Source organism: Trachurus japonicus, chromosome 1 (genome assembly GCF_045865225.1).
Source record: "Trachurus japonicus isolate A0001 chromosome 1, Traja_1.0".
In the NCBI taxonomy this organism is placed as follows: domain Eukaryota; kingdom Metazoa; phylum Chordata; class Actinopteri; order Carangiformes; family Carangidae; genus Trachurus; species Trachurus japonicus.
The window spans coordinates 30,574,965-30,601,920 of NC_140907.1; the positions used below are offsets into that span (position 1 = coordinate 30,574,965).

At 41.7% G+C, this 26,956-nt stretch overlaps 4 protein-coding genes across 5 annotated transcripts; all 4 read left to right on the forward strand.

Moving 5' to 3' along the window:
• The first annotated feature begins 484 nt into the window (after positions 1 to 484).
• On the forward strand, positions 485 to 1,163 carry LOC146992225 (NACHT, LRR and PYD domains-containing protein 10-like). The gene is made up of 3 exons (XM_085790298.1): positions 485 to 754; positions 855 to 1,007; positions 1,135 to 1,163. Exons 1-3 carry the CDS (start codon positions 490 to 492, stop codon positions 1,161 to 1,163), a joined length of 447 nt encoding a protein of 148 aa, XP_085646424.1. The 5' UTR covers positions 485 to 489.
• A 1,953-nt stretch (positions 1,164 to 3,116) lies between these two features.
• LOC146992226 (pyrin-like) lies at positions 3,117 to 7,039 on the forward strand. The gene is made up of 3 exons (XM_085784866.1): positions 3,117 to 3,281; positions 6,427 to 6,700; positions 6,804 to 7,039. Exons 2-3 carry the CDS (start codon positions 6,436 to 6,438, stop codon positions 6,959 to 6,961), a joined length of 423 nt encoding a protein of 140 aa, XP_085640992.1. The 5' UTR covers positions 3,117 to 3,281; positions 6,427 to 6,435; the 3' UTR covers positions 6,962 to 7,039.
• A 1,518-nt stretch (positions 7,040 to 8,557) lies between these two features.
• LOC146992227 (uncharacterized) lies at positions 8,558 to 10,368 on the forward strand. The gene is made up of 3 exons (XM_085792402.1): positions 8,558 to 8,709; positions 9,384 to 9,657; positions 9,762 to 10,368. Exons 2-3 carry the CDS (start codon positions 9,393 to 9,395, stop codon positions 9,935 to 9,937), a joined length of 441 nt encoding a protein of 146 aa, XP_085648528.1. The 5' UTR covers positions 8,558 to 8,709; positions 9,384 to 9,392; the 3' UTR covers positions 9,938 to 10,368.
• Positions 10,369 to 11,491: 1,123 nt separating this feature from the next.
• gpr108 (G protein-coupled receptor 108) lies at positions 11,492 to 25,785 on the forward strand. Of its 2 annotated transcripts, none has more exons than XM_085784880.1 (18): positions 11,492 to 11,892; positions 12,925 to 13,047; positions 14,004 to 14,054; positions 15,046 to 15,137; positions 15,228 to 15,298; positions 15,429 to 15,634; positions 15,722 to 15,784; positions 15,872 to 15,973; positions 17,008 to 17,141; positions 18,844 to 18,919; positions 19,026 to 19,099; positions 19,837 to 19,954; positions 20,043 to 20,173; positions 21,481 to 21,524; positions 21,611 to 21,660; positions 22,096 to 22,179; positions 22,856 to 22,977; positions 23,816 to 25,785. In XM_085784880.1, exons 1-18 carry the CDS (start codon positions 11,791 to 11,793, stop codon positions 23,901 to 23,903), a joined length of 1,731 nt encoding a protein of 576 aa, XP_085641006.1. In that variant the 5' UTR covers positions 11,492 to 11,790; the 3' UTR covers positions 23,904 to 25,785. The 2 variants fall into 2 exon arrangements, with proteins under 2 accessions (XP_085641006.1, XP_085641014.1); XM_085784888.1 differs by having other exon boundaries at positions 15,432 to 15,634.
• The last annotated feature ends 1,171 nt before the right edge of the window (positions 25,786 to 26,956 follow it).

Genomic DNA, 26,956 nt, shown 5'->3' on the forward strand with positions numbered 1-26,956 from the left:
GTCCATTCATTTTAGATCCTCACAGCTATAAGCTATAAGTCTGTTAAAGCAGAAGTAAGCGGAATATTAGTCTTAAATAGTTCTATCTTCCGACAGCAATCACTTATATAGAGTGTTTGGTCTGAAACACGGGTCTGTCAGTCACTCTGCTCTGCTGTAAGCCGAGGAGAAAACTTTCCTTGTATCCTATAACCTTTATCCAATGAGGAGAGAGAACGGCATAAAAGGGCGGTCCTCTCTGTGTGTGCAGCCAAGGGATGCACGTGAATGTGGTGACGTAGGGACGAGGGCGGGGACTGCTAACTCCATCGGCTGACAGGAAGTTAGCCAAAACGACTGGATCGCTTACTTCTGCTTTAAGGTCTTCCCATCTCGCTTCATCAGCAAGTCAAATAAGTGTACGTTTGTATAGGCTACTTGTTGCCTCAACACTGAAGTCCAGTCCTGACAATGACAACTTCTCATCCTCTGCCTGTGCAGTGAGCAGACATGAAGGCCTCAGAGCTGCTCCTGGAGACTCTGGACGACCTGGGAAAGGATCATTTTGAAAAGTTTAAGTGGTTCCTCTCCATGGAAATCTTGGACGGCTGCAAACCAATTCCCAAAGCTCATCTGGAGGACGCATCCCGCCCCAACACTGTGAGCAGGATGACAGAGAGGTACGGTGAAGAGTCGGCCGTGAGCGTCTCCATTGCGATCCTGAAGAAGATGAACATGAATAACGCTGCAGACATGTTGAAGAACAAATACGCAGGTGAAGTGGACAATGAATCAAAGTAAAAAAACAAAACAAATTGTTAACATGCTTTGTTTACATGTGTCTGTACTGATTCTCTGTCTCTGTATCTTTTCAGCTGCAGGGGGGAAAACAGCTGCCACCTCCTCCTCCTCCTCCTCTGCTTCAGCACCTCCTGCTGCACCAGCCTCAATATCTGCTGCACATGGAGGTGTGGTCAACGCCCCGAATGTCAGCGGTTGCACTGCTGGATCGTGGGACATAACTATTAGTATCTGTGTTATCATATATTTGTGTCTATGCTTGTATTTTGATGTTGCATGTTCAGTGGAGGTCACGTGAGCCTCTTACGCCAATGAAAGTTAAGGGCGCGTTTTTGTGCTGTTGTTGTGTTGTAGAATTGCATCACGTGCTGGGTCGGTCGTAGGTCAGATCACGCCCATCACTTGTATTTTCACCATAGACTGTAAAGATTTTCACCAAGAAGACTTGGTCGTGTGCTCTTTTCGTGTGATTTTTTTTATTACGCACTCCCTGTACTTCACTGTTGTTTCCGCTTGTATAATGTCATGTTTGTTTATGTTAATAAAGCGTGATTGTGTGGTCATTATATGACTCGATCACGACTCCACTCTCGGACTTAGTCGATCCGTGCCCAAGTAATTGGTTGTGATAGGGTCATATTCTGGGCCTGGTCGGACTAGTTGTGATTTGACGTGATAACGACCCAATCGGGCTCTCTCGAACAGGTCCGGGTCATAGACTGTAAAAAGAATGGACGTAGCGTCCGTGACGTCACCCATTGGTTTTGGGGAGTCGTTTTTGTGACTCAAATATGGCGGCCTGAACAGCGCCATGTTGGATTGGCCGGCCGAGAACCCGCCCACTGGCCTCGAAGCAGCTGTCCACGGAGCTGCTCGGACCTGTCACTCAACGTTTCCATGCCCTAATTGGCCAGAATTTTAACCTTATAACAGTAAAACGGTAGAGTTAAAAAAAAATTCACCCCCCTCAGAGTGTGTGCGGGGGTAGAAACTATCGATTGAGACGAAAAAACGTTCTGACACCAGGCTTTTAACATGTTTACTGAGGATGTAAAGTCTGCGATTTTAACATGGGGGTCTATGGGGAATGCTCCCTTCTGACACCAGCCCCCAGAGGAATCCGAGGGGATTGCAGTTTTTTGAACGCGGAAGTGAGCTTCACTTCTCAGACCGACAACTGCCCCCTTGGTCCGGGTCCGTCCGTGTTTGCTGGGATGCTATAAAGGATTTCTGTTGCTACTTTGTCATAACAAAGTGGCAAGTAAATTACTAAATTACTTGGTGCAGAATGTTAACAAAGTGTGAATAGGCCTACGCTGAGCTGATAAAGGCACAAATGATACAAATAATCTTCTTTAAATCCAGGAGTTAATAATTAAATGCTGAGTGAGATGAAAAAGTGTTGATTCTGGTATTTAAACAGCTCCATCATGTTCACAGTACAACAGTATCAACAAGTGTTTGTCATGGCTCATGTCCATATGGTGCCAGCAGGTGGCGCTATAGGGCCATATCGATTTGATTCCCTGGTGAATCATTAATATTGGTTCATATACAGTATCTCACAAAACTGAGTACACCCTGACATTTTTGTAAATATTCTATTATATATTTTCATGGGACAACACTGACACTTTGATACAATGTAAAGTAGTCAGTGTACAGCTTGTATAACAGTGTAAATTTGCTGTCCTGTCAAAGTAACTTGACACACAGCCATTAATGTCTGAACCGCTGGCAACAAAAGTGAGTACACCCCTGAGTGAAATGTCCAAATTGTGCCCAAAGTGTCATTTTTTGTGTGGCTACCATTATTTTCCAGCATTGCCTTAACTGTCTTGGGCATGGAGTAAAATGTCAAAACAAGGTCTTTAAATATGTCACCCTGGGCTGTGGGACATATAGGCATTTTGGACATTATATACAGTAGATGATGAGATAAGATAAGAGTTACTTTATTAATCTCCTAAGGGAAATCCATAGCGTTCATGAGTCAAAAAGATAACAAGTCAATCAGCACATTAGGCTATTCTATAACAACAATAATTGTAAGTTGCAGCTTTACGTTACATAAATCCCTTTAAATACACAAATACGGATGAGAAATTCTTCTCATCCCACTCCATCAACAAGTCACATAAGTTTATTATTTGTAGCCTACCTATAGTTGCTTTAACACTAGTTTTGAAAATGACAATGTGCAGCGAGCAGACATGAAGGCCTCGGAGCTGATCCTGGAACCAGTTTCTTCGCGATGGTTTTGAACTCAGCTGCTGCGCCTCAGTGTTACGTAATCTTCCTGTTCATGAGCTGGAAACGAGACAAAACGAAACTACCCAGCAGCCTGTTGTGTGTGTGTTTGCGCCATTTTCTTTACATTACCTGTTGCTCGGTGTCGGTGACACCGAGACTGTATAGGGAGCTCTGCGCTCTGGTTCTGGTTCTGGTTCTGGTCCCGCTGCTGCTGCTGCTGCTGCTGCTGCCACGGAGTTACTGCAGAGGTGAGCACAGACTGACCCAGCTGGGGTTTTCTTTTTCTTTTCTTTTTTGCTGATGGTGTGTTATCACGGTGACATTAAGGCTACACATCTGAGCTCACTGTCAAACACATCTGTGTGTCCGACGAGTCCATTCATATTAGATCCTCACAGCTATAAACTAATTATAAGTCTGTTAACTCTCATGATGAGACGTTCACGGGCCTTTACTCCAGCTTGTTCATGCGTTAGTTTGTTGTCTGGGCCTGATAACCAGTTGTGAATCCGTTAAAGGATTTATGTAAATTTATGTTAGTAAATTGGTTATTTATTGTGATTAATTGTGTTATAGGCTTGATGCACAGCTCCACTACTTCCTGAACTTAAACTATAGCTCCTTCATACGTTAATAACGTAGGCTAATAAAATTGCTGTGTCTGTTGGGTAAATTCCACATACACAAAGCCAGATTTCTCCAGGTTATGCCAAATGAAACTTTATTTTATGTGGAACTTAAAGGGATAGTTCAACATTTTGGCAAATTGGCCCATTGCCATAATCGCTATAGTCATAGCAGTAGGTTCGTTACCTTTATTTGTCGGTGTAAGCTATTTTTAGAACGGAGGAGCGGAGCGGCGAGCTGCTCAGAGCTACTCTATGGAGGCTAATGGAATTTCTTGGTTTCCCTCATCAAACTCATCAAATACAAAATCCCAAAACTCCAAAACGCTTTCGTGGACAAGTTGTGACCTGCACATTCACCACGCTATGAGATAATAATGGAACATTACGAAACGGAGCCGTTTTCGGGGTAAATACAGGGTAAATACAGAGTCTGCTTGCTGAAAAACTGTCCCTGAACGCAACGCGCATCAGCGGTTTTGCATGAATTTACCTCTAAAACAGCTCCGTCTCATAACGTTCCGTTGTTATCTCATAGCGTGGTGATTGTGCAGCTCACAACTTGTCCACGACAGCCTTTTGGAGTTGTTAGGTTGTGTATTTGTTGAGTTTGATGAGGAAAACCAAGAAATTCCCTTAGCCTCCATAGCATAGCCCTGAGCAGCTCGCTGCTCTGCTCCTCCGTTCTAAAAATAGCTTACACCAACAATTAAAGGTAACGAACCTACTGCTATGACTATAGCGATTATGGCAATGGGCCAATTTGCCAAAATGTTGAACTATCCCTTTAAATCTTTTTATGACTCTGTCTGTAAAATATGTAAAAACAAGAAAACTTTGAAGACATCCAGTCTTATGGAAAAGATTATGGTCCATATTACTAGATAAAATCTCTACTGTTTTTTTTTATATCAATTTTTTTTGCATATATTTATTTTCTGGCTCTTTATTGTTCATAATTATTCTTACGCACCGGGATACAATGTATTTTTATTCTATTTTTCTTAATTTACTTATTTTTGTCAAGCGCTGCCGCTGCTATATGTGTTACCTTTTATGTGTGTTACGCATTCTCTGTACTTTACTATTGTTTCATGTCAGTATGATGTCATGTTTGTATAATGTTTCAAATATGATACTAAAGTTTGATGGGGAAAAAAACTAGCTCCTTCATTTCCTGTCTTACATTATTGGACAAACAGATGAATGGTCAGACACACCTGGATTAATCAGTTTGTCCAATAATGTAAGACAGGAAATGAAGGAGCTAGTTTAAAGGGATAGTAGCATTTTTTAAAAAGTGGGATTGTATGATCTACAAATAACCCCTAAGTACTTTAATTGCAGTAGAAGACTCTCTGCACTCCTCCCGTTAGCAACGCCAGCCCATAGCCCTGCCCAGAGATTTACAACATACAGTGTGTGAACGGACCCAAAGAAACGGCCTATTTTCACGGCCTAAAAGAGGTTTTACCTGGAAAAAAAATACACAATTCCATTGTTTGCTATAATATAATTTTTTCCAGCCCCTCAAAGTGCAGGAAAAACGCAGTTTTTATTTGGACCTAACCAACTGCTGATCGGCGGGCGCTAACCCTGGGTGGAGGGATACATGAGTTAGTTGGGTCCAAACTGTGTTTTTCCTGCACTTTGAAGGGCTGGAAAAAATTACATTATAGCGAACAATGGAACTGCGTGTATTTTTTTTCAGGTAAAACCTCTTTTAGGCCGTGAAAATAGGCTGTTTCTTTGGGTCTGTTCACAACACTGTATAGCCGTTTTCCCACTAAAATTAGCGGGTCGACGCAGGTTTTTTAAACACGGGTCGACCCGCTAACAATCGGCATTTGGCCCCTTTCCCGTTGACCAAAATGAGCCGAGTCTGACCCCCCGCTGAGGGATCAGACAGAGCATAAACCAGTCGCCCCGCTCTCATCCGCGGTGCAAGAGACACACACAGTCATGCCACAGCCACCCGCCGTGGAGTGTCCGTCTGCCGCGGCCATGTGACGGACGTCCGCGACACAACACGACAGTTAAACACACTGTCGTTACTTTTTTTTCAATCGTTTTTGGTCAGTGTTCTCTGATGTTTTGATCCCAGTCTCGGATGAGAGCAGAGCGGAGCAGAGCTTTGTTTTGGTACGTGATAAGAGACGCGACCGGCGCGATGACGTAGCGTCACGTAACGCTCAGCGTCATCACGTAAATTAGCGGGTTGACGCGGGTCTGGCGTTCCCACTGCAAGCCGTTCGGAGCCGAGCCGATTAAAGGCGATTTTAACCCGCGTCGCTTGCCGAGCCGTTTGACGGCTCAGTGCGCCTTTCCCACTGCCACCAAAAGCCGATTGTTAGCGGGTTTAAACGGGTTTTTTGACCAGTGGGAAAGGGGTATAAGTTGTAAATCTCTGGGCAGGGCTATGGGCTGTCGTTGCTAACGGGAGGAGTGCAGAGAGTCTTCTACTGCAATTAAAGTACTTAGGGGCTATTTGTAGATCATACAACCCCACTTTTAAAAAATGCTACTATCCCTTTAAGTTCAAGAAGTGGTAGAGCTGTGCATAGAGCCTATAGTGACTTTCAGACAACACATTTAATATTTTAGCAAAAATGTGTGTTTCAGCTTCACAAATATGTGCAAGTATTCTCCTGTGATAGCAAAATGTCAAGGTCTGTCAATATATTAAGGTCTTCTCATCTCAAGTCAAAGAAGTGTATTGTTTGTATACTTGTTGACAATGACAACTTCCCATCCTCTGCCTGTGCAGTGAGCAGACATGAAGGCCTCAGAGCTGCTCCTGGAGACTCTGGACGACCTGCGAAAGGATGATTTTGAAACGTTTAAGTGGTACCTCTCCGATAACATCTTGGACGGCTGCAAACCAATTCCCCAGGCCCACCTGGAGGACGCAAAACGCCGTGACACTGCGAGAAAGATGACAGACAGCTACGGTGAAGAGTTGGCCGTGAGCGTCTCCATTGCGATCCTGCAGAAGATGAACATGAATAACGCTGCAGACATGTTGAAGAACAAATACGCAGGTGCAGTGGGCGATGAATCAAAGTTTTAAAAAAAAAAGATTATTTACATGCTTTGTTTATGTGTCTGTACTGATTCTCTGTCTCTGTATGTTTTCAGCTGCAGGAGGGAAAACAGCTGCCACCTCCACCTCCTCCTCTGCTTCAGCACCTTCTGCTGCACCAGCCTCAATATCTGCTGTGGATGGAGGTGTGGTCATCGCCCCGAATATCACCGGTAGCACCACTGGAGCGTTGAACATAACCATCCACCACAAACCTTGATCTGTTGTTGGTTGAAGCTGTTTTTACATCTCACAAAGCAAATCCAAGTCTGATGAGGATGGTGCTGAACTTTCTTTAATAAAGAACAACAAGACAAGCAGTGTGGCCTTTACTTATTTGATTTTTTTTCAATAGGTTAGCTACTGTACTGCTGTATTCATTGTACCCTTAATACTTTGGGGAGAATTGGGAGAAGATGGGTGAAAAAAAAAAGAAAAAGGGATGAAGTTTCTCAAGATCTCACAAAACTTTTCTCGAGATCCTGAGAAACTTTTGCTACATCACAGACCGTCTGTCTGTGATCATAGTGGGTTAATAAATAACAGATCTGGACATTTCTCACTCTAACTCTTATAGAGCCGTTATGTTTACAGTTAATACGCGATATCGTTTATTGTGACAGTAGCTGCGGTCTGATGTGAGATGGAGCTCACTCGGCCAGATGTTAGGTGAGCCTGTAGTTGACGCTGGCCATTGGCAACACTTTTGCTGATGCAACGCTGCATGACACACAACGTGCTATCATACCACAACCGCAGGTAGAGACAGCTCTGTGTGTGTGTCTGTCTACACAGTGGTTCCCAACCTTTTTTGGCTCGTAAGATTGTGTGTGGTGTTTTTAATCATAATTTAGAATCATAATTAGTTAACAAAATATTTTTTATCAGTAATTTTGTTTTTATCAATTACTAGACATTTCAGGCGACCCCATTTGAATTCCAGGCGACCCCACGTGGGGTCCCGACCCCAAGGTTGGAGAAACACTGAGTCAAAGTGAGAAATATATCAATTTGCGCTACATCACAGACAGATGTGTGTGTGTGTGTGTGTGTGTGTGTGTGTGTGTGTGTGTGTGTGTGTGTGTGTGTGTGTGCCCCCGATGCCCCGCCTCCTGCTGCTGCAGCAACCGGACTCACCAGAGCTGAGCTCCGTCTCACATCAGACAGCAGCTACTGTCACAATAAACGGTATGGCGTATGAACTGTGAACACATAATGTCCATAACTCTGTTATTTATTCATCTGCTTTGATCACAGGCAGACAGTCTGTGAAGTAGCAAAAGTTTCTCGGGATCTCGAGAAACCACCCAGCAGCCTGTTTGTTAATTTGTGTTAGGCTACATTATCTGTGTAGTGTTTTCAACAGACATCATTATTTTTTAACTTAAATGGTCTAGAGCTCAGAAATAGGCCTATGAATAAATTATAATTTTGTTGATTTTTGTGATTTAATAATGAAGGTGTTGCATCAGCAGATGATATGGATCACTGATCCCTGCTGAATTCAGTCGAAATGAGATCATATCGTGACGGACTGTGATATTAACAACAACAATTAACACACTCGTTGCCAGTGGAATTGATACAGGTCTCATATGGTATCACGATGAAACATTTGATTTAAAGTCCTGGTTGCTATTAAAATCTGTAGGCCTAGGCTAATTATAGTAATAAAACATTAAAAAAAACAACTAATGAACTCAATCTGTCGAACCAGTTTCTGCGCGGTGGTTTTGTTTTGAACTCAGCTGCTGTGCCCTTTACGTAATCTTCCTGTTGGAAACGAAACAAAACGAAACCACCCAGCAGCCTGTTTGTTAATGTGTTTGCGCCATTTTCTTTACATCACCTGTGGCTCGGTGTCGGTGACACGGTGAGTGTGTACGGAGCTCTGCGCTCTGGTTCTGGTTCTGGTTCTGGTTCTGCTGCTGCTGCTGCTGCTGCTGCTGCCACAGAGTCACTGCAGAGGTGAGCACAGACTGACACAGCTGGGGTTTTCTTTTTCTTTTCTTTTTTGCTGATGGTGTGTTATCACAGTGACATGAAGGCTACACATCTGAACTCACTGTCAAACACATCTGTGTGCCCGACGAGTCCATTCATATTAGATCCTCACAGCTATAAACTAATTATAAGTCTTTTAACTGTCATGATGAGACGTTCACGGGCCTTTACTCCAGTTTGTTTATGTTAGTTTGTTGTCTGGGCCTGATAACCAGTTGTGAATCCGTTAATGCTATAAAGGATTTCTGGTTAATTGGTTCTTTATTGTAATTAATTGTGTTATTTATGCTATCATTTACTGGTTGCCAGGTAGTGGAATATCCTCCTTTAGCATAAACCTTGACCCATTTTTTTTTTTTTTTTTAAGTTGTGCTGATTGATTAATAGTGACTTTAAGACAAGTTTAATATTTGGCAAAAATGTGTGTTTCAGCTTCACAAATTGATTAGCCTATGTGCAAGTATTCTCCGGTGATAGTAAAATGTCAAAACAAGGTCTTTCAATAGGCCTATAAGAAATTCTTCTAATCTCACTTCATCAACAAGTTAAGGAAGTGGATTGTTTGTATAGGCTACTTGTTGCCTCAACACTGAAGTCCAGTCCTGACAATGACAACTTCTCATCCTCTGCCTGTGCAGTGAGCAGACATGAAGGCCTCAGAGCTGCTCCTGGAGACTCTGGACGACCTGGGAAAGGATCATTTTGAAAAGTTTAAGTGGTTCCTCTCCAAGAACATCTTGGACGGCTGCAAACCAATTCCCCCGTCCTACCTGGAGGACGCATCCCGCCCCAACACTGTGAGCAGGATGACAGAGAGGTACGGTGAAGAGTCGGCCGTGAGCGTCTCCATTGCGATCCTGAAGAAGATGGGCATGAATAATGCTGCAGAGATATTAAAGAACAAATACACAGGTGAAGTGGACACAATGAATCAAAGTAAAAAAAACAACAACAGATTATTGACATGCTTTGTTTACATGTGTCTGTACTGATTCTCTGTCTCTGTATCTTTTCAGCTGCAGGGGGGAAAACAGCTGCCACCTCCTCCTCCTCCTCCTCCTCCTCCTCTGCTTCAGCACCTCCTGCTGCACCAGCCTCAATATCTGCTCTGGATGGAGCTGTGGTCATCGTCCTGAATGTCACCGGCGGTAGCACCACTGGATCGTTGAACATAACCATCAACTTAACTTGATCTGTTGATGGTTGAAGCTGTTTTTAGACACTTTTTATAGAGCAAAAGTCTGAAGATGAAGATAGTGCTGAACTTCCTTTAAAAAACAACAACAAAACGAGCAGTGTGGCCTATAGCCTACTTCTTTTTTTAACACTACACTGCTGAATATTCATTGTTTTCTTTGTGCTTACAGAGTTCACTACAAGGACTGTATACAAAGTTATAATTAAAAATCCAGTGCTGTGCAGAAGTGTGAATATGCTGAGCTGATAAAGGCACACATGATACAAATAATCTTCTTCAAACGCAGGAGTTATTAATTAGGAGATGTAAAAGTGTTGATTCTGGTATTTAAACAGCTCCATCATGTTCACAGTACAAAAGTATCAACAAGTGTTTTGTCATGACTCATGTCCATATGGTGCCAGTAGGTGGCGCTATAGGGCCATATCGATTTGATTCCCTGGTGAATTACAGTATTAATATTGGTTCATGTGTGAGCTTCTGCACCTGATGGGTTTTAGTTATCTCTTCCATAATGCTATTGTTCCTGTGTGCAATGAGACAGATGTGCAGAAAATAATCACATAAAACAAATCTAAAATTAAGCAAAGGGATGTAAAATTTTTATATCAAGTGTATTTCTTACAAAAATACCCTTTTAAAGTGAGAATATGTTACATTTGAAAGAAGTAATGTAGGCTAATTCACAACACACATCTGCTCAGTTCAGTTAACTCAGGGATTAGCTAGATGTTTTCTTGTTAGTCACAAATATGTAATGATTTTATCACTTGAAATAAATTGAAAATAACACAGAGAATCTTATTCTGAGACATACAATAGCGACTTGATGTTTTCTGCTTGAGAAAAAATAACACCTTAATATATATTGTATTATCAGTGAGGTCAATTATAGGCCCCAAAACAGCGGTTTATTCTGGGCTGAGGAAGACTTTGCCACAATCAGACACCAAAACAATTGATTTTATTGACACGTCTCTGCTTTTACTATAGTAATAACTGATAGCCTAGATTTATTAGGCTACACTGCTTTACAAATATGATGCCTCATCCAGAACAGGTGCAATATAATATATAAAAGTCTCTAAAGTTTTTGTCAATATCTTTCTCCCGTCGTCATATACAAAACCATACATTAATAAACAACAACTTAAGTTCCACGTGTCCAGGGAGTTTGATGTCTGCTGCTCACTCTGCTGGCAGATTTCATACGACGTGGAGAGTCCAGAGAGTCACATGAACGGTGGCAGTCGGAAGCCGCACAAACCACATGACCAAAATCTAGGTCAAGTAATTCAAGGTTTAGCCAACATGACAGAAGTTAAAAACTCCGTTGTTTAACCAACAGATAACACACACATTCACTAACTTTTTATGTGTAGAGCTTCTGTGATTAACTTCTCGCTTTCGTAATTTATTTTGTTTAACATAATTATCATCTATTTTACAAGCTTCTGCTGCGCGATATCGCCTGTTGCATTCCGTCACTGGCAACGGACGTGAGGTCGCAGCGTGTGACGTATTCGTCCTCACCTTGTTCAATGTTTTGTTCAGGAGTCCAGACCAGGAAGCGAAGTCTTTTACCACTAAGCTAGCTGCTGCTGACTGTTACCTTGCGCGATGAAAGCACAAAATAATCGGAAAACGTAACATCGGCGGTTATGATTTGACAACATTTGACAACAAATGAACTAAAAGAAATAAAATTAGCTCGCCTCGTAGACTGTGAAGACTCGTATCCAGCTCGCTCTTCATCCATCTGGTAGTAGGATTGTCGCTAGCTAACGTTAGCGCGTTAGTTACCGTTAGCAGCAGCAGGGGTTGTTAGCCGCTGCTACCGCCCGGTGATGGCACCTCCGGCACCGAGAGGATGTGTTGTTTTGGCTGCGTACTTACTACTAATGCTGCTGTCCGTGTGCACAGCGAGGATACACAAGCTCACACTGGAGGTAAGGCGACTATCTCAGCTCCCAAAGCCAGTTAGCACCGGTGCTGCTACTTAGCTTTGGAGCTAACGCAGAGTGGCAAGCTGTTGTTGAATAAAAACGAGTGGCATCACGCATTCAAGCTGGCATTTAAAGGGTTGAAATCCTGTAAATGATTGAACATTTGGTAGTTTTGAGCAGAGCTGAAGTGGCTTAAGAGATGTATGCCAAAAAGCAGCAAGAAAGATTGATGTGGGCTGATTCTATAGTTTTTATTAATAATTATTTCATAGACGTCTTTCTGTCACTCAAGGGCACCTTACAATACATAAAAAAGTGCAAAGTTAAGCACAAGACGTACATCAGATTAAAAACTGGTTAAAATTAGACAGTGCAATTAAAACAGAGGGAAAAGGTGATGTTAAACAAGTGGGGTTTGAGTTTTAGGATCTGACACCACATACAAAATACTAATACAATGGAATCAATGTTGTTATTGCTTTTTGACATATCAAAGACTCTAATCACTAGCAATGTCCCAACTTTTGTGTTTGTTTGTTTGTTCTTCCATTAATAACAACAGTTAAACTTTTGGCAGTTTTGAACAGAGCTGAAGTGGTTTCAGAAATGTATGCAAAAAAGTGCAAAGTGTACAAAATGTTATACAATAAAATGAAATCAATGTTGTTGTTACTGTTTGACCTTTTGAAAATGATTAAACTTTTGATAGTTTTGAGCAGAGCTGAAGCGGCTAATGAGGTTTATGTAAAAAGAAAATTAAAAAAAATTGATGTTTGATGATTTTATGGCAATTTCTGTGTATATATCTGGCACAAGGGTCCCCAAAGGTATTTCTCTGGAGGGGTCCCTGGTGGTTAATTATCTTTAGTGACAGACGGTGGTCCACACAGGGGCGTCCTGTTGTGACAGTGTAAAGTAAGGCTTGCTTTGAGGTGAAGTCATATTGAGGATGTTAGGAGGCTATTTGTGAAGTGAAGACGTTGCTACAGCTGCTCAACCTCTTCCCTTTTTTTCCCTCCTCTTCTGCCCTCACAGAATGAAACTCGTTTTGAAGTCGACCTCAACAATTTTGGTTTTTATGCCAACGGGACTCTGGATGTGAACCTGACCTCTCTGCGCTTCCACAGTGAACAGCCAGTCAACTACACCCTTTTCCCGGTAAACACGTGTTTGTTGTTCACGGGCCTTTGCTTGAATTGTCTGTGCAGGTGTTTGCAACAACAAAGGATGAATTACCTGAGTTGAAAATATCTAAATGCAACCCACTGCAGCTTACTTATGTGTTGCTTTTTATTTTTGAATTAAATAATAACATATTTCCACATGATAAGCATGAAATCACCCTAGTTTTCACTAAATATTAAGCAGCATAGGGGTGGACTGTGTCACAGACAGTGGTGCAGGGAAGAGAAAGAGAAAGAGTTCAAGTAAATATAAGCAAATTCGTGATGCAAATGTCCTGCAGTCAAGAAACAAAAAACCAGTCGCAGATGGAAGTGTAAACTGAGATGCCTTTACACCACTGTTTGCTTAGTAGTTAACAGCTCTGCCATAAATTCTGTATTTACAAAGTTGATAATGATGATGCTGTTGACACTGTCAGTCAAGTGCCCTTTAAATAAGCCGTATCACTTTATTACTTCCTCAGTGGTTTAATTTTTGTGTGTTAATGCGAGTGTGTGTTTGTCCATGTGTGTAAATGTCCTTTCTGTTTATTATTGTTATCATGTACAAGCACTTTGAGCTGCTTCTTTGTATTAGAAGTGCTCTACAAATACAGTTTTATTGATTTATTACTGAGGTTATAACTAAGGGTGGTGCTCCATTCATATACATTTTCCCAATTACTGTCCATTTACTTTAGAATAGACAAAATATCTTTTCAATTTAATGCAGCCAAGTGCATCACCAGCAGAATAACCTGTAATAAAACCAATAATTAATTCCCCTCTAAGCTTGTGGGATGAATTGATTCACCTGTAGTGTTTTGATTCTGACCTCTCCTTGGCCAGCATTGGTCGATTTCTAACACCTGGAGCTCTCATGTTTATGATATATGTAGTGTGGATGTTGGTTATGGACCTATTGACTGAATTTATGACGTTTCTCTTCAGGTTGGATTCAGCCTCTCCAGGTCACGTGTGACAGGAGTCTTGACCTACACAGTGAGTCCATCCATTCATAAATATCTCTGCTGGATTCATTCATAATCAACTACTGTAGTTGTCATGCTGCTACAGTATGCTTTGGAGGAAAACTTTGTCACATGTGCTTATTTTTTAACTTGTTTTATACATTTATATTTTACTTTCTTTTCTTGTGTGACTGTACTTTTTTTGTCTTGATGGGAGCGTATCTATGTTCCCCACTTACCCCAAAAAAAGGCAGGAAACATAGCAGTAGCATTAATATGTTGTTTTAACATCTCCAAACACACACAACGGAAGATAATACAGAGAAAACCCTAACCCCAACCCTAAAACAACATATTAAATGGATAGTTCAAGCTATTTTTAGAACAGTAGAGCAGAGCCGAGAGCTGCTCAGAGCTACGCTATGGAGGCTGATGGGATTTTTTGGTCTCCCTCATCAAACTCATCAAATACACCGTTAATCAAATAATCCGTTATTATCTCATAGCGTGGTGAATGTGCAGGTCACAACTTGTCCACCAGAGCGTTTTGGAGTTGTTGGATTGTGTATTTGATGAGTTTGATGAGGGAAACCAAGAAATCCCATGAGCCTCCGTAGCGTAGCTCTGAGCAGCTCGCGGCTCTGCTCCACTGTTCTAAAAATAGCTTGCACCGACAATTAAAGGTATCAAACCTACTCCTAAAACTATAGGGGTTATGGCAATGGGCCAATTTGCCAAAATGTTAATCTCTTTAATGCTACTGCTTTGTTTCCTGCCTTTTTTGGATGAGCGGGGAACATGGGGACGACCACGTCTTGATACTATATGTTGATATTTTATATGCAGCATTTTTGAACGACTCTGGGTCTGAAATGTGCTGTATAAATAAAGTTGCCATTGCCATCAGATAATCAGTCAATCAGATAATTGATCAGATAATCAATGCTGCCTCATAGAGGAAGTGTTGATGTGCACTGGTGTTGAAACGTGACCCTGAGTTGTATTTTATTTCTTGTCTGCAGGCGGAGGAGACAGAAGCGTGCCCGCTCAGCCTCAAAGACTCGACCAATAATGAGCCTCTCATTCTTTTCCTGATTGATATCAACAACCTCAGGTGTGTGTGTGTGTTTATGTATTAAAAGTTTACCACCACAACTTCATGTGAAAGTTGACTGCATGCTGCGTTTGGGGTTTGTTTTCGTAGCGTCACCATGAAAGCGATCAACGGCGGAGACAACGTCTTGATAGCGAAGCCAAAGGCCGAAGAAGCAAAAGGTCTGTGTGTGTTGTTGACGCTTCACACATCTTACAAAGCCATTCAGGGTTTTACTGTTACTATTTTGTCAACACATTTAATCACCAGAACAACAGACTTAATTTTTAACTGCCATTGATGTGTGTTCAGTAGCGCAGAGGAAAACCAGGGATGCTCCTGAAGACGCTAACCCAGATCCGGCAAAACCAGATCCAGCAAAACCAGCGTCAGTGGAAGAGAAGCCAGAAGCGAAGAACGAGGCTCCAGATAAGAAAGAACCAGAGCCGAAGACTCAAGATAAACAAGAACCAAAAGCTCCAGTAGAAGCTAAAACAGAGGAGGACAATAAATTCAATGTAAGACGTGTTTCTGTGTTTCTGTGTCACATTATTGTCCGTGTGCGTCGATCATGAAATCAGCTTCTTATCTCCTCCTCCTTTCAGCTGGAGAAGACCAAGAAAATGACTTTAGCTCTGGGGAAGATTAACGACTCCTACAACTTCAGTGTGAGTTCACCTTTCTTGAATATTTATATAAATATATAATGTGCAGAAATATTTGCTTTGTTTAACGGTCTCTACCTCCTCCCTCAGTTCCGCATGGTGGTGGGTTTACTGGCCCAGGGGATGTACAGCCTCAAGTTCCACTACTGTAAGAACAGGGTGCCTGCGGTCAAGCTGCCCTACTCCTTCACTGTAAGTCCAGTCTGTTTGCGCTCATCATGTGTGTGTGTGTGTGTGTGTGTGTGTGTGTGTGTGTGCGCGCGCTCAGTGGGGCTGTCACTTTTTATTCGATATTCAAATATTCTGCTATTCATATAATACTAATGTAAAAAAAAAGTTATGAAAAACAGTCATAGTAAAATATATATTCCAGATAATTTGTACAGTCCATAAAATAAAGAACAAAAGAACAAAAACACTAGTCCATCTCAGAGGAACTCAGTATTTTGTTTCTGAGTAATCTCTTTAATTTAGCTAAATTGCTACACGTTTTCAGCTCATTGCTGCAGTTATTCCACAGATTAACTCCTTTTGTTGTGACACAGTGACGATTTATGTTTGTCCTTACTGGTGGTTTTTTCAATATATAGATTCCTCTCAAGTTGTGCTTACTTTCTCTCAGTTGAAACAACCCTTGGATACTGCTAGGTAGGTAGGTTCGAACGTGGGGTGAAAAGTTCATATTCGAGTGGTAATGACCTGCTCGAAATGCAGGCTGCAGTGCCGAGAAGCGGAGCCAGTTTCCTTTCGGCTAATCACGCTTGGAAAACATTTTATTCATAGGTGCAAATACCTCAAGGTGAAAGCCCCACATCAACGGATAGAAGAATGAACTCAAAATATACAAAAAAATCCTTGTATTACATGACAAACAAAAATGCCCAGAGATTCTTTTCTTTATTAGACGTATTTACCCTCCTAGAAAAAGACCCTCACACTGTTATTCTCTTTTCTTTTCCTTTGTCTTGTAAGCTGGTTCAACATTTCAGGAAGTGAAACATGAAACAACCAGAGAATCCGGTCAATTTTCAAATCTAAAACAGTTTTCAAAATAAAACACCGCAATGTGGCGGCGTGAGGGGGGGTATTCTAATTTATCCGAGCTAATTACGGGTCATTCGTTATTCGATTGAACCTAATTTTTCGAAAATGTGACAGGCCTAGTGCTCAGGTGTGTGTATATTTGTCAAACTCAAGTGTGTGTGTGTGTGTGTGTGTGTGTGCAGGTGGAAGTGACAGAGAAGAACCCAGGTGGTTTCCTGTCTGCAGCAGAAATCCCTCTGTCTCGTCTTTACATCTTCATGGCGGGAGTTTTCTTCTTCGCCGCTCTGATCTGGGTGTACACGCTCATGAAGCACAGGTAGGTACCGACACAACACGACAACAACAACAACAACGCATGCGACTGCTCCGTATAAGGGAATTTCACAGCTTCCTCATGCCGAGTCATCCTGTGAACTTCTCACAGCAGCATCATGAAAACAGGACCTACTCGTTTACCACAAGCTTCTTGGCCTTTGAGCTAAATGCAAAGAGCAACCACACATCTGACTGGATGAACGAGGAAATTGAAAGTCAGAACAAAAACAAATGCTCCACAGATCTCTCTCTCTCTACTGCTCCTCTGATTGGCTGATCAGGTGGAACAAGTGGCTTCTGTTACAGTATGAAGCAGATGCAACACAAAAGGAGAGCGGGACAGTTCAGATGATGCCTGACAAACTGTATGGAGACACTTTTCTGTTTTAACGCTGCCTTTCACCTACAGTTCAGCACAGCTATAGAGTCCGTCCACACGAATACAGATTTAATGAATCTGCATAAGTATTTTATCGTTTCGTCTCGACGGAAACAGTGTTTTGAGGGGGTGAGTGGTAAAATCTGAAAATGCCACCCCAGCATTTTTATCTGGACGCCCAAAACTGATCTTTTTGAGAAACAATGATGTCATACCTCCCGCTGCTCTCACCTGTAACCTGAGCGACAACGCTGGACGATCCAGTCTATGGATGCAACGTAACAACAACAACAGCCGACTACTCTCGTTCCCTCAGACACTGCGGCTTCATCACGCCCGTTAGCTCATCATCGATCATCATATTCGCACTGACACGACTCCCAGTTAATATTTAATCAACTTATAATGTTTAGTTTGAACACAGCGGGGGAACTTTCCGTCGTCTTCTCTGTTTTTGGTGTTTATGTGTGGCAGCGCTACACAGGCCTCTGGTGTATCTACTACAGCGTTTTGAGTCGTTTTCAGTGGATCCGTGTGTACACAGATATTTCTTGAAACAACGCCGTGTTTATGGAAAAAAAAAATTCAAAACAAACAAAAAGATCGTTTTGGATGAAGCTCTGTTTTCGTGTGGACAAGGCCGTACTGTGTCGGCTGTTTGCGTCACTGGTGCTGCTACAGTGTGTTTGGTGACATTTGCATCATCTTCCAGTCTCTTAACAACACATTGGTTCAATTAGCAAACAAATAGCTGCTGTGAAGTCTTCACTCTTGTTTAGAGCAGCAGTGACCCAGTAAAATAAACTGCAAATGATCACACTAAAAATGAATGTTATAGAGAACATCTCTATGTGTTGAAATGCACTGTATGCACCAGGCTCATGGTTCATAATGGTCAGACTGAGGACTGTGGGAGTGTTGAGGGCTCAGTGTTATCTCCATCACCTCTAATAGCAGACACACTGCTCGGCAGATTGCTGTTATAATGGTTCAGTGTTTCACACAGAATTACTCTCTATTTGTGGTGACTTGATTACATGTTGTGACTGACCAGTGAACACACACACACACACACACACACACACACACACACACACATAAGAGGTGTGTGTGATGTTTAAAGTAAGGACTGAGTGAATCAGTAACCAAACAATGATGGCACAAATTATGGTGTTAGAGATCTGTTGTTACATATGAGACTGAAAACATGTTTTTGGGTTTATTATGATAATTTTAGCCCATAATGAGGTGGTAAACACTGTAATACACTCTGCTTTTCTGTAACAGGCACAGTTTAATTGTGTTTCCCTGTATGTGTCTGCAGGTACAGCGTGTTTAAGATCCACTGGCTGATGGCTGCTCTGGCCTTCACCAAGTCCACCTCCTTGGTTTTCCACAGTGTAAGTTCAACATCATCACATCCTCATGTAAATGTTTGTGGTTTGGCTTTTGTTGTTTCTCTCAATTATCCCCTCTGAGTGAAACCTCTCTCCTCGTGTCCCTCAGATCAACTACCACTTCATCAACATAGAGGGCCACACCATTGAAGGCTGGGCCGTCATGTATTACATCACTCACCTGTAAGTGCAGCTTCCTCCAGGAGATGATGAACTCTCCTTGTATGAGTTTTTTTGTTTGTGTGTGTATGTATTTTTATTGTTTTTATAACAAAGGAATAGATACATATTCACAACAGTTGGTGGTGCTACACAGAACAGTACAGGGTTTTGACATGTGACAAACAGGACATAAGACATAGGGGTAACACTTTATAATAAGTACACACTTTTAAGCATTAGTTAAGCATTAATAAACACTGAATTCTTCATTTATAAAGTATGAATATCATTAATATGTAGTTTATAAATACAGTTAGTACTTAACCCTATGAGTAAAACATTTTAAACTTTGTTTATAAACTACATACTAATGAGTAGTCATGTGTTATAAATGATGAATTCAGTATTTAATGCTTAACTAATGCTTAATAGTTTGTACTTATTATAAAGTGTTACGGACATAGGTAATGGCACAGCGACAGATTAGCACTTTGTCAGCTTCTAGACATTAAATCAAGAAAAGGTTGCCAGATTTAAAAAAAAAGATTTCCTCTTAGCAGTCATAATGCACCTGGTTTTCTCCAAGTGTAATACGTTTCCCAGCTCCCTCAGCCACATTTCGGACATAGTAGCCCTTTCCAGGATTGTAAGATCAGCTAACAATGTTGAGAGGGAAGTAGCCCTAACCTCACATCTACTTGAATACATGTTTGACCTGAGTGTGTGTGTGTGTGTGTGTGTGTGTGTGCGCTCTCCAGGCTGAAAGGCGCTCTGCTGTTCATCACTCTGGCCCTGATCGGCACCGGCTGGGCTTTCGTCAAATACATCCTGTCTGACAAGGAGAAGAAGATCTTCATGATCGTCATCCCCCTGCAGGTGTGTGTGTGTGTGTGTGTGTTTCAGATGCGTGATAGTTTTCACAGTCAGTGGTTTTCTGTTGGTGACCTGCGTCTCCCTCCTCCAGGTGCTGGCTAACGTCGCCTACATCATCATCGAGTCCACAGAGGAGGGATCCAGTGAATACTACCTGTGGAAGGAGATCCTCTTCCTGGTCGACCTCATCTGCTGCGGAGCCATCCTCTTCCCTGTTGTCTGGTCAGTGTGTGTGTGTGTGTGTGTGGTCTGTCTAACGGAGCACTTTGGGTTGTGTCTGGGACCAGAAAGCCCATTTTCGATGCATTTTGCAGGAAAGAATCGATAGAGCTTATTGGCAGCAGTAAGTGGTTGATTGCCAGGAGACAATAAATAATGCGAGGTTGCAGCCGTGATGATGTGAGAGGCACCGACAGCCAGTTACAGGCCAAGTCGATGGCGCAGGCAGACATTTTTACTAACTATTACAGCTGAGCAACATGCAAAAATTGATTGAAAATTGATTATTTTGGCAGATTGAAGGTTTTTCACAGAGCAAGAAACATAAAAATGATGCTGATGTGATTTTAGCTTGTACCAAACAAACATATCCCTTTACATCTGGAGAATATGTTTTGTATATGTATATGATGGTGATTTTGGTTCATGTGCAGCCAGACTTCTCATTCATTTATATGTGACATGAGCGGAGACACGTTCACCTCTGTCCTCTTCACAGTCTGACCTCAGCTTCTTCACTGAATATTGTTAGTTCCTGTTCTTGTTTTGTAGTTGCATGTTGAAATAAGTCAAACACATCCATTTCTGTTTCACTACTTTAAGTTTGTACTGAAAATGTTCAGGTATAAATTCCAACATTTGTTCATGATAAATGAAAAATGTTACATTGACCATGCATGCAAGTTTATTTAAAGGGATAGTTCAACATTTTGGCAAAGTGGCCTATTGCCATAATCCCTATAGTTTTAGGACTATGTGCAGGTCACAACTTGTCCACCAGAGCGTTTTGGAGTTGTTGGATTGTGTATTTGATGAGTTTGATGAGGGAAACCAAGAAACCCCATGAGCCTACGTAGCGTAGCTCTGAGCAGCTCGCGGCTCTGCTCCGCCGTTCTAAAAATAGCTTGCACCAACAATGAAAGGTACGAACCTACTGCTATGACTATAGGGATTATGGAATGGGCCAATTTGCCAAAATGTTGAACTATCCCTTTAACAATTGATAGATAACATAAATGTTCACAGTATGACTGCAACAAATGATCAATTGTATATTTTCATAAGAAGTTTAATAAGTGTCAGTCCAACCTTATCCCTATACGTAGAGTTAGTAGTAAGTTTGTTGTGATATGAAAAGACAGAGGCAGAAAAGTCTTCACAGCTGAGGAAATCAAACTGAAGTATTTGGCATTTTGAGTCTAAAAACTATTTGAATGATTATTCTATTATCAGAACAATCATTTTCTGACAGTAATCAATTAATTAATTGTTACAGTTGTTTTTCAAACACCAGTTAATTGTGTTTACAGGTCTATCCGTCACCTACAAGAAGCTTCAAGCACCGATGGCAAAGGTGAGAATCCTGATCTGTTGGAGCCATAAAACTTTTTTTATGTTGATGTTTTTTTATCTTTAATATTTGGTCCATTTGTCTTTCAGCTGCCATGAATTTGGAGAAGCTGAAGCTCTTCCGGCATTATTACGTGATGGTAAGAATGAGTTCAGCAGTTTTCCCGCCCCGCCCTCTGTCAGAGATCGGACCGTCACCGGATCACCAGTGAATTTAAACTTGGCCGACCAGACCGAGGGGTTGGCAGTTTGATCCCCTCAGACTGAAACTCAATGTTTAATACTGAAGTTTTTTTGGTGATGAATGATGCTTAAATGTGTTTATCACCAGTTATACTGAGTCACGGTGTTTGGCACGGACACACACCCCCTCCACCCCCCCATGCTTCTCATTCAGCAGAGTCACTGCTGCAGAGCCAGAACAAAGACTTCACAAACAACCGCACACTGTGTGACCGCTCTGATAATACACGTCATTGTACTAAAGTTTTACAAACCGTTAACAAGATGCTAAATGATTAAAAAATAATCCACATTAATTAATGAAATCTTCTTTTCTTTTCTTTTCTGTTTAGATTGTGTGTTATATCTACTTCACGAGGATCATAGCCATCCTGCTCAAGGTCACGACGCCTTTCCAGTGGCAGTGGTGCTATGAGGTAAGACGACAACAAGCGACAACAAAGTACAACAACAGTCTGACTTCACTAATTTGTTGAGCACTTGTTTTGTAAAAAAAGGTCAAAGACGTCCTATAGCTCACTCTGACTCAGCAGTGACTGAGCATGATTGTGCTGAGATGTTTTTATGTGTATGCAAACACAGAGCATTTTTATTGCTTTTAAAAGGGTTTGATAAGATCTTAGCATTACTGGAAAGAGAACACATTGCAGACTAAGGCTACACTCTTGTATTTCTTTCACATTGGGAAACCAATCGCTTAACAGAGATGTATTGTTGTTGTATGATTATGTTTCCTTTTCTTGGTTTTTTACAGAAAGTAAGAAAAAATAAAAGCAATTCCATCCACTAACACCATCCCTGACAACAATGACAGATTTAATAGCAAATAAAGAAAACAGAAACCTGCAACAACAAAAAAAACGAAACAAAAAAGACAAAAAAACAGCAACAGTGCATGAACCAGGGACAAAACAAGGTTGAAGATTCATGTTTTAAAAGTAGTTGGATGTTGTTGACAGTTGTTGTTGTTGTTGTTGAGCTACAGCTGCAGTATTCATCTCTTATTGGAGCTTTCAGATGAATAATCTGTCCTCCCTCTGTCACTGAGCACCGTCCTCTCTCTTTCTCTCTCTCTCTCTCCTGCGTCCTCAGTTCCTGGTGGAGGTGTCCACTCTGATCTTCTTTGTGATGACGGGCTACAAGTTCAGACCTGCGTCCAACAACCCCTACCTGCAGCTCCCCCAGGACGAGGAGGACGTCGAGATGGATGAAGTGTAAGCAGCACACGCACTTTTATCAACCCACAACGACTTCCATTTAGTAGCTTTCCTGTGGTAGTTTTCAAGTACAGTAGTGAGTTCCTCAAATAACCACTAGAGGTTGGCTCTTATTCAGTCACCTTAGTGAAAATGCTCAACTATACAGCAGAAATAAACTCATTTACAGCTTCATCACCCTTTGACTTTTTTTTAAGGCTTTAAAGGGATAGTTCAACATATTGGCAAATTGGCCCATTGCCTTAATCTCTGTAGTTTTAGGAGTAGGTTTGTTACCTTTAATTGTCGCTGCAAGCTATTTTTAACTCCAAAACGCTCTGGTGGACAAGTTGTGACCTGCACATTCACCACGCTATGAGATAATAATGGAACATTACCAGATAGAGTTGTTTTAGAGGTCCACCAGAGCGTTTTGGAGTTGTTGGATTGTGTATTTGATGAGTTTGATGAGGGAAACCAAGAAATCCCATTCGCCTCCGTAGCGTAGCTCTGAGCAGCTCGCGGCTCTGCTCCGCTCTAAAAACAGCTTGCACCGACAATTAAAGGTAACCTGCTATGACTATATATATATTATGGCAATGGGCCAATTTGCCAAAATGCCTTTAAGTTCGGCATAATTGAGGAAGTACCATTAACATGCATTAAAATCTCTGCCCATTTTTAGATTTTTCTATTCTGTTTTTTTGAAGTGATCAATCCCAGTTAGATATATTGCTGTTATACAGTAAGTGGCTTTATGGACATTTATCTGAGGTTAGGGTCGACACACGGAGACACAGACTGATAAAAGTAAAAACAAGCAGTAACAGTATTTCCTGTTCCTCCCTGTGTCCAGAGTGACTGAGTCCGGAGCGCTGGAGGGAATTTCCAAAGTGAAGAAGACGTCAAACGGACGCGAGCGCCAGAAAGAGTCCACCTTGTGAGCAGGAAGCCGGGAAATCTACGGGAGGGACCCGCTGAACATCCCCCAGGCCAGCTGGTACAGAGAGGAGGAGGAGGGGGGAGGGGGGTGCACATGGACCAAGGCTCCCCCACCCACCCACTCACCCGCCCGCCTGCCCACCCACCCACCCACCCACATTGACAGCTATCATTTTGAAACGCTTGTGGTTTCAAGGGTTTCAAAAAAAAAAAAAAAGGTCGCCCTCCCAGAAAGGAGGTGTGACCACAGTCTGGCTATGCAAAAAAGAAGAAGAAAAAACAAAAAAAAAACACACTAACTTTTGTCGGACCCTCTCCCATTTCCTAAAAAAAAAACACTCCGCCCAGAAACTGTGAAAGGTTTCAGGAGGAGACGAGTTCCTGCCGCGTGGACGGACGGAGACATGGACAGGAGCTCTAATGTTTATTTACAATTCCCTCTCTCTCTCTCTCTTTCTCTCCAAAGATAATTATAATTATCATTTTAAAGAAAGACTTGCCTCTTTCGGGTGTGTTTATATCGGCTATTTAAAACGGTACTTCTGCGAGACTATTAGTCGTACCTTCTTGTGTGTGTGTGTGTTGTGAGTACAAGTGTGTGTGTGTGTGTGAATGTGAATGTGAGACAACACAAGATTTGAACACAACTTTTTGCTTTTTTTCCCCCCCGCCGTTCGTTTGGAGATAAACTAGCCCGTACTCAGGTAAAAGGCTAATAATCATCATCAGTATGTATTAAAAATCTAGGCAACGGTCTTATTAACATGTTGTTTCTCTGTCCCCACTGTTCTGGGATCAGCGACGTCCCATCAGTTAATACACAACCACAACGTCACCACCACCACCACCAACACGACGCAGTACAGTATATGTTACCCTTTTCTTATATGTTTGATTTATATATTGAAATATACACGGACGAACGAGGGGTTGTGCATTTCAATATATCGACTTAACTGCATATTGAAATGTTATGTTTCAGTATTATTGTTTCTGTTGGGGAGGCGATGCTCCCTCCCTCCCCAGTCCGTTCATATGGACCGCTGCTGTAATTTAGCTTTAGTGGTTGAGGTTGACTCTCTGTGAATTCAGCCCAGATGGCGACGACGTGTGTGTGGACCTTCTTCTTAATGGATAAACAGGTTTTTGGATCAGTCTGTTAAAACAACCAGAGCAGTGGCCCCACTCGTATTCAATGATGGCCTTGTTTTTGTTTTCTTTTTTTCTTTTTTTCGGGCCATGCTGTGCCAGTCTGGGCAGAGAAGTGACCTATCTGATAATTTTTTTGAGTTCGACTGCTCTTTTTGGTTTTAACTTTTTTTTTCCTTTTTTCTTTTTTTGCTCTTGATGTGAAGCTTGTTTTATTAATTATTATTATTATTATTATTATTGATGACTTATACTGGTTTATGAAAGATCAGACAGGTGTGCAACCAAGTAGGTTAGATGGCCATTTGTGTAAATAATTTACAGAAGAAGACTGTTGATACAAAAGGAGGCACATAACACTTTCATAAGAACAGCATAGGAGCTTTATAGACAGTGTGTGTTTCCGACAGTGACGACGCAGGTTCAGTTCAGTTTCAATGAGATTTTTTTTTAGATTCCTTTAACGGACGGAGCGGAGGAAGAGTTAAATGTGAGGAAATGAGGAAAGACTACTGAGATTTAACCACAGACACTCGTATGTACACAGAAGACCGAGCTCTGCGGTGTTTACAGACTGTATGTGTCTCTGTGGCTCTGGCGTCCAGTCGGACCTCGGAAGACGAGAGTTAACGGTCAGGAAAACCGGTCAGGAGTGAAGAAGGTTTTGTGCTTGTTACAGAGGGGCTGTCTGTGTGAACTGTCACAATAAAGCTGGTGTTCTGGAAAGGTCTCAAATTAAGCTCTTGTGTGTATTTTGTCTTGAATTTATATCTACAAGAAATATTTCCATCTGTCTGGGTTTGTCTACTCACCGGCCAGCTTTCTGACACCGGACATGGATAATCTGTATAGTTAATGGATGGATGATGGATGATGGATGGAATAGTTCCACATTTTGCAAAATCCATTTATTCATTTTCATGCCGACGTAATCGATACCAATCTAATATCTGTCTGGTAAACTAATGAATCTACAGTGAGGAGGCGGCTTAACGGCCACTGGCACTACAGTCCAAACAGAACAAAATGAATGTTTAATTTCTAATGAGCCTCATCCATACAGAAGCTGAACTGTAAAATAATATGTCATAGTTTTGTAGGGGATTATGTGTTGGCGAGACTAAACTTGGAAAATGTAGGAAGTCCCTAAACCCAATCCAAGTAGCCTAGATCAATAGGCCTACACAAAATCATAATTTGCCATTTTTACACTAGTTGACTTATTGATCAGTCTGTTGAAACAAAATAAAAATTTTTGCTTTTCCATAATAATAGCCTACATTGAATATGGGTTTAGCATTTTAAAATGTTCAGATACTTGTGCTATTGCTACATAGCTAAAATTAGCATTAAAATCAGGTTAGAGAAAACTTAAAGCAGAAGTAAGCGATATATTTGTGTTAATATAAGTCTTAAATAGTTATATCTTCCGACAGCAATCACTTATATAGAGTGTTTGGACCGAAACACGGGTCTGTCAGTCCCTCTGCTCTGCTCTGAGCCGAGGAGAAAACTTTTCTCGTATCCTACAATTTTTATCCAATGAGGAGAGAGAACGGCATGCAGGGCTGGGTGTGCAGCCAAGGGATGCGCGTGAATGTGGCGACGTAGGGACGAGGACTGTTATGGTGCGTTCAAGGCAACTCGTAACTCGTGTTTTTCCGACCTGTGAAGTGGTACCAGTTCGATCTGGTACGAGTTCACGGGTCGGAAGTTACGAGTGGCCGTTATAGTGACTTTCACAGGTAAAACAGGTCGGAAAAACACGAGTGGGTTGCCTGGAACGCTACAAAGTCGTAAGTTGTGACTTGAAGCTGTAATTTACGGTTTCAAAAGCCTGCCTGGAACGCAGCATTAGCCAAAACGACCGGATCGCTTACTTCTGCTTTAACTTAAACTTAAAACT

Bases quoted from the DNA above. Each gene is read 5' to 3' on its own strand.
- LOC146992225 (XM_085790298.1), top strand. From the start codon at position 490: ATGAAGGCCTCAGAGCTGCTCCTGGAGACTCTGGACGACCTGGGAAAG. The intron at 755-854 runs GTGAAGTGGACA...GTATCTTTTCAG, and splicing joins GTTGAAGAACAAATACGCAG to CTGCAGGGGGGAAAACAGCT. The intron at 1,008-1,134 runs GTATCTGTGTTA...GTTGTGTTGTAG, and splicing joins ATCGTGGGACATAACTATTA to AATTGCATCACGTGCTGGGT.
- LOC146992226 (XM_085784866.1), top strand. From the start codon at position 6,436: ATGAAGGCCTCAGAGCTGCTCCTGGAGACTCTGGACGACCTGCGAAAG. The intron at 6,701-6,803 runs GTGCAGTGGGCG...TTTCAGCTGCAG, and splicing joins GTTGAAGAACAAATACGCAG to GAGGGAAAACAGCTGCCACC.
- gpr108 (XM_085784880.1), top strand. From the start codon at position 11,791: ATGGCACCTCCGGCACCGAGAGGATGTGTTGTTTTGGCTGCGTACTTA. The intron at 15,299-15,428 runs GTCTGTGTGTGT...ATGTGTGTTCAG, and splicing joins AAAGGCCGAAGAAGCAAAAG to TAGCGCAGAGGAAAACCAGG. The intron at 21,525-21,610 runs GTGAGAATCCTG...TTTGTCTTTCAG, and splicing joins TTCAAGCACCGATGGCAAAG to CTGCCATGAATTTGGAGAAG.
- LOC146992227 (XM_085792402.1), top strand. From the start codon at position 9,393: ATGAAGGCCTCAGAGCTGCTCCTGGAGACTCTGGACGACCTGGGAAAG. The intron at 9,658-9,761 runs GTGAAGTGGACA...GTATCTTTTCAG, and splicing joins ATTAAAGAACAAATACACAG to CTGCAGGGGGGAAAACAGCT.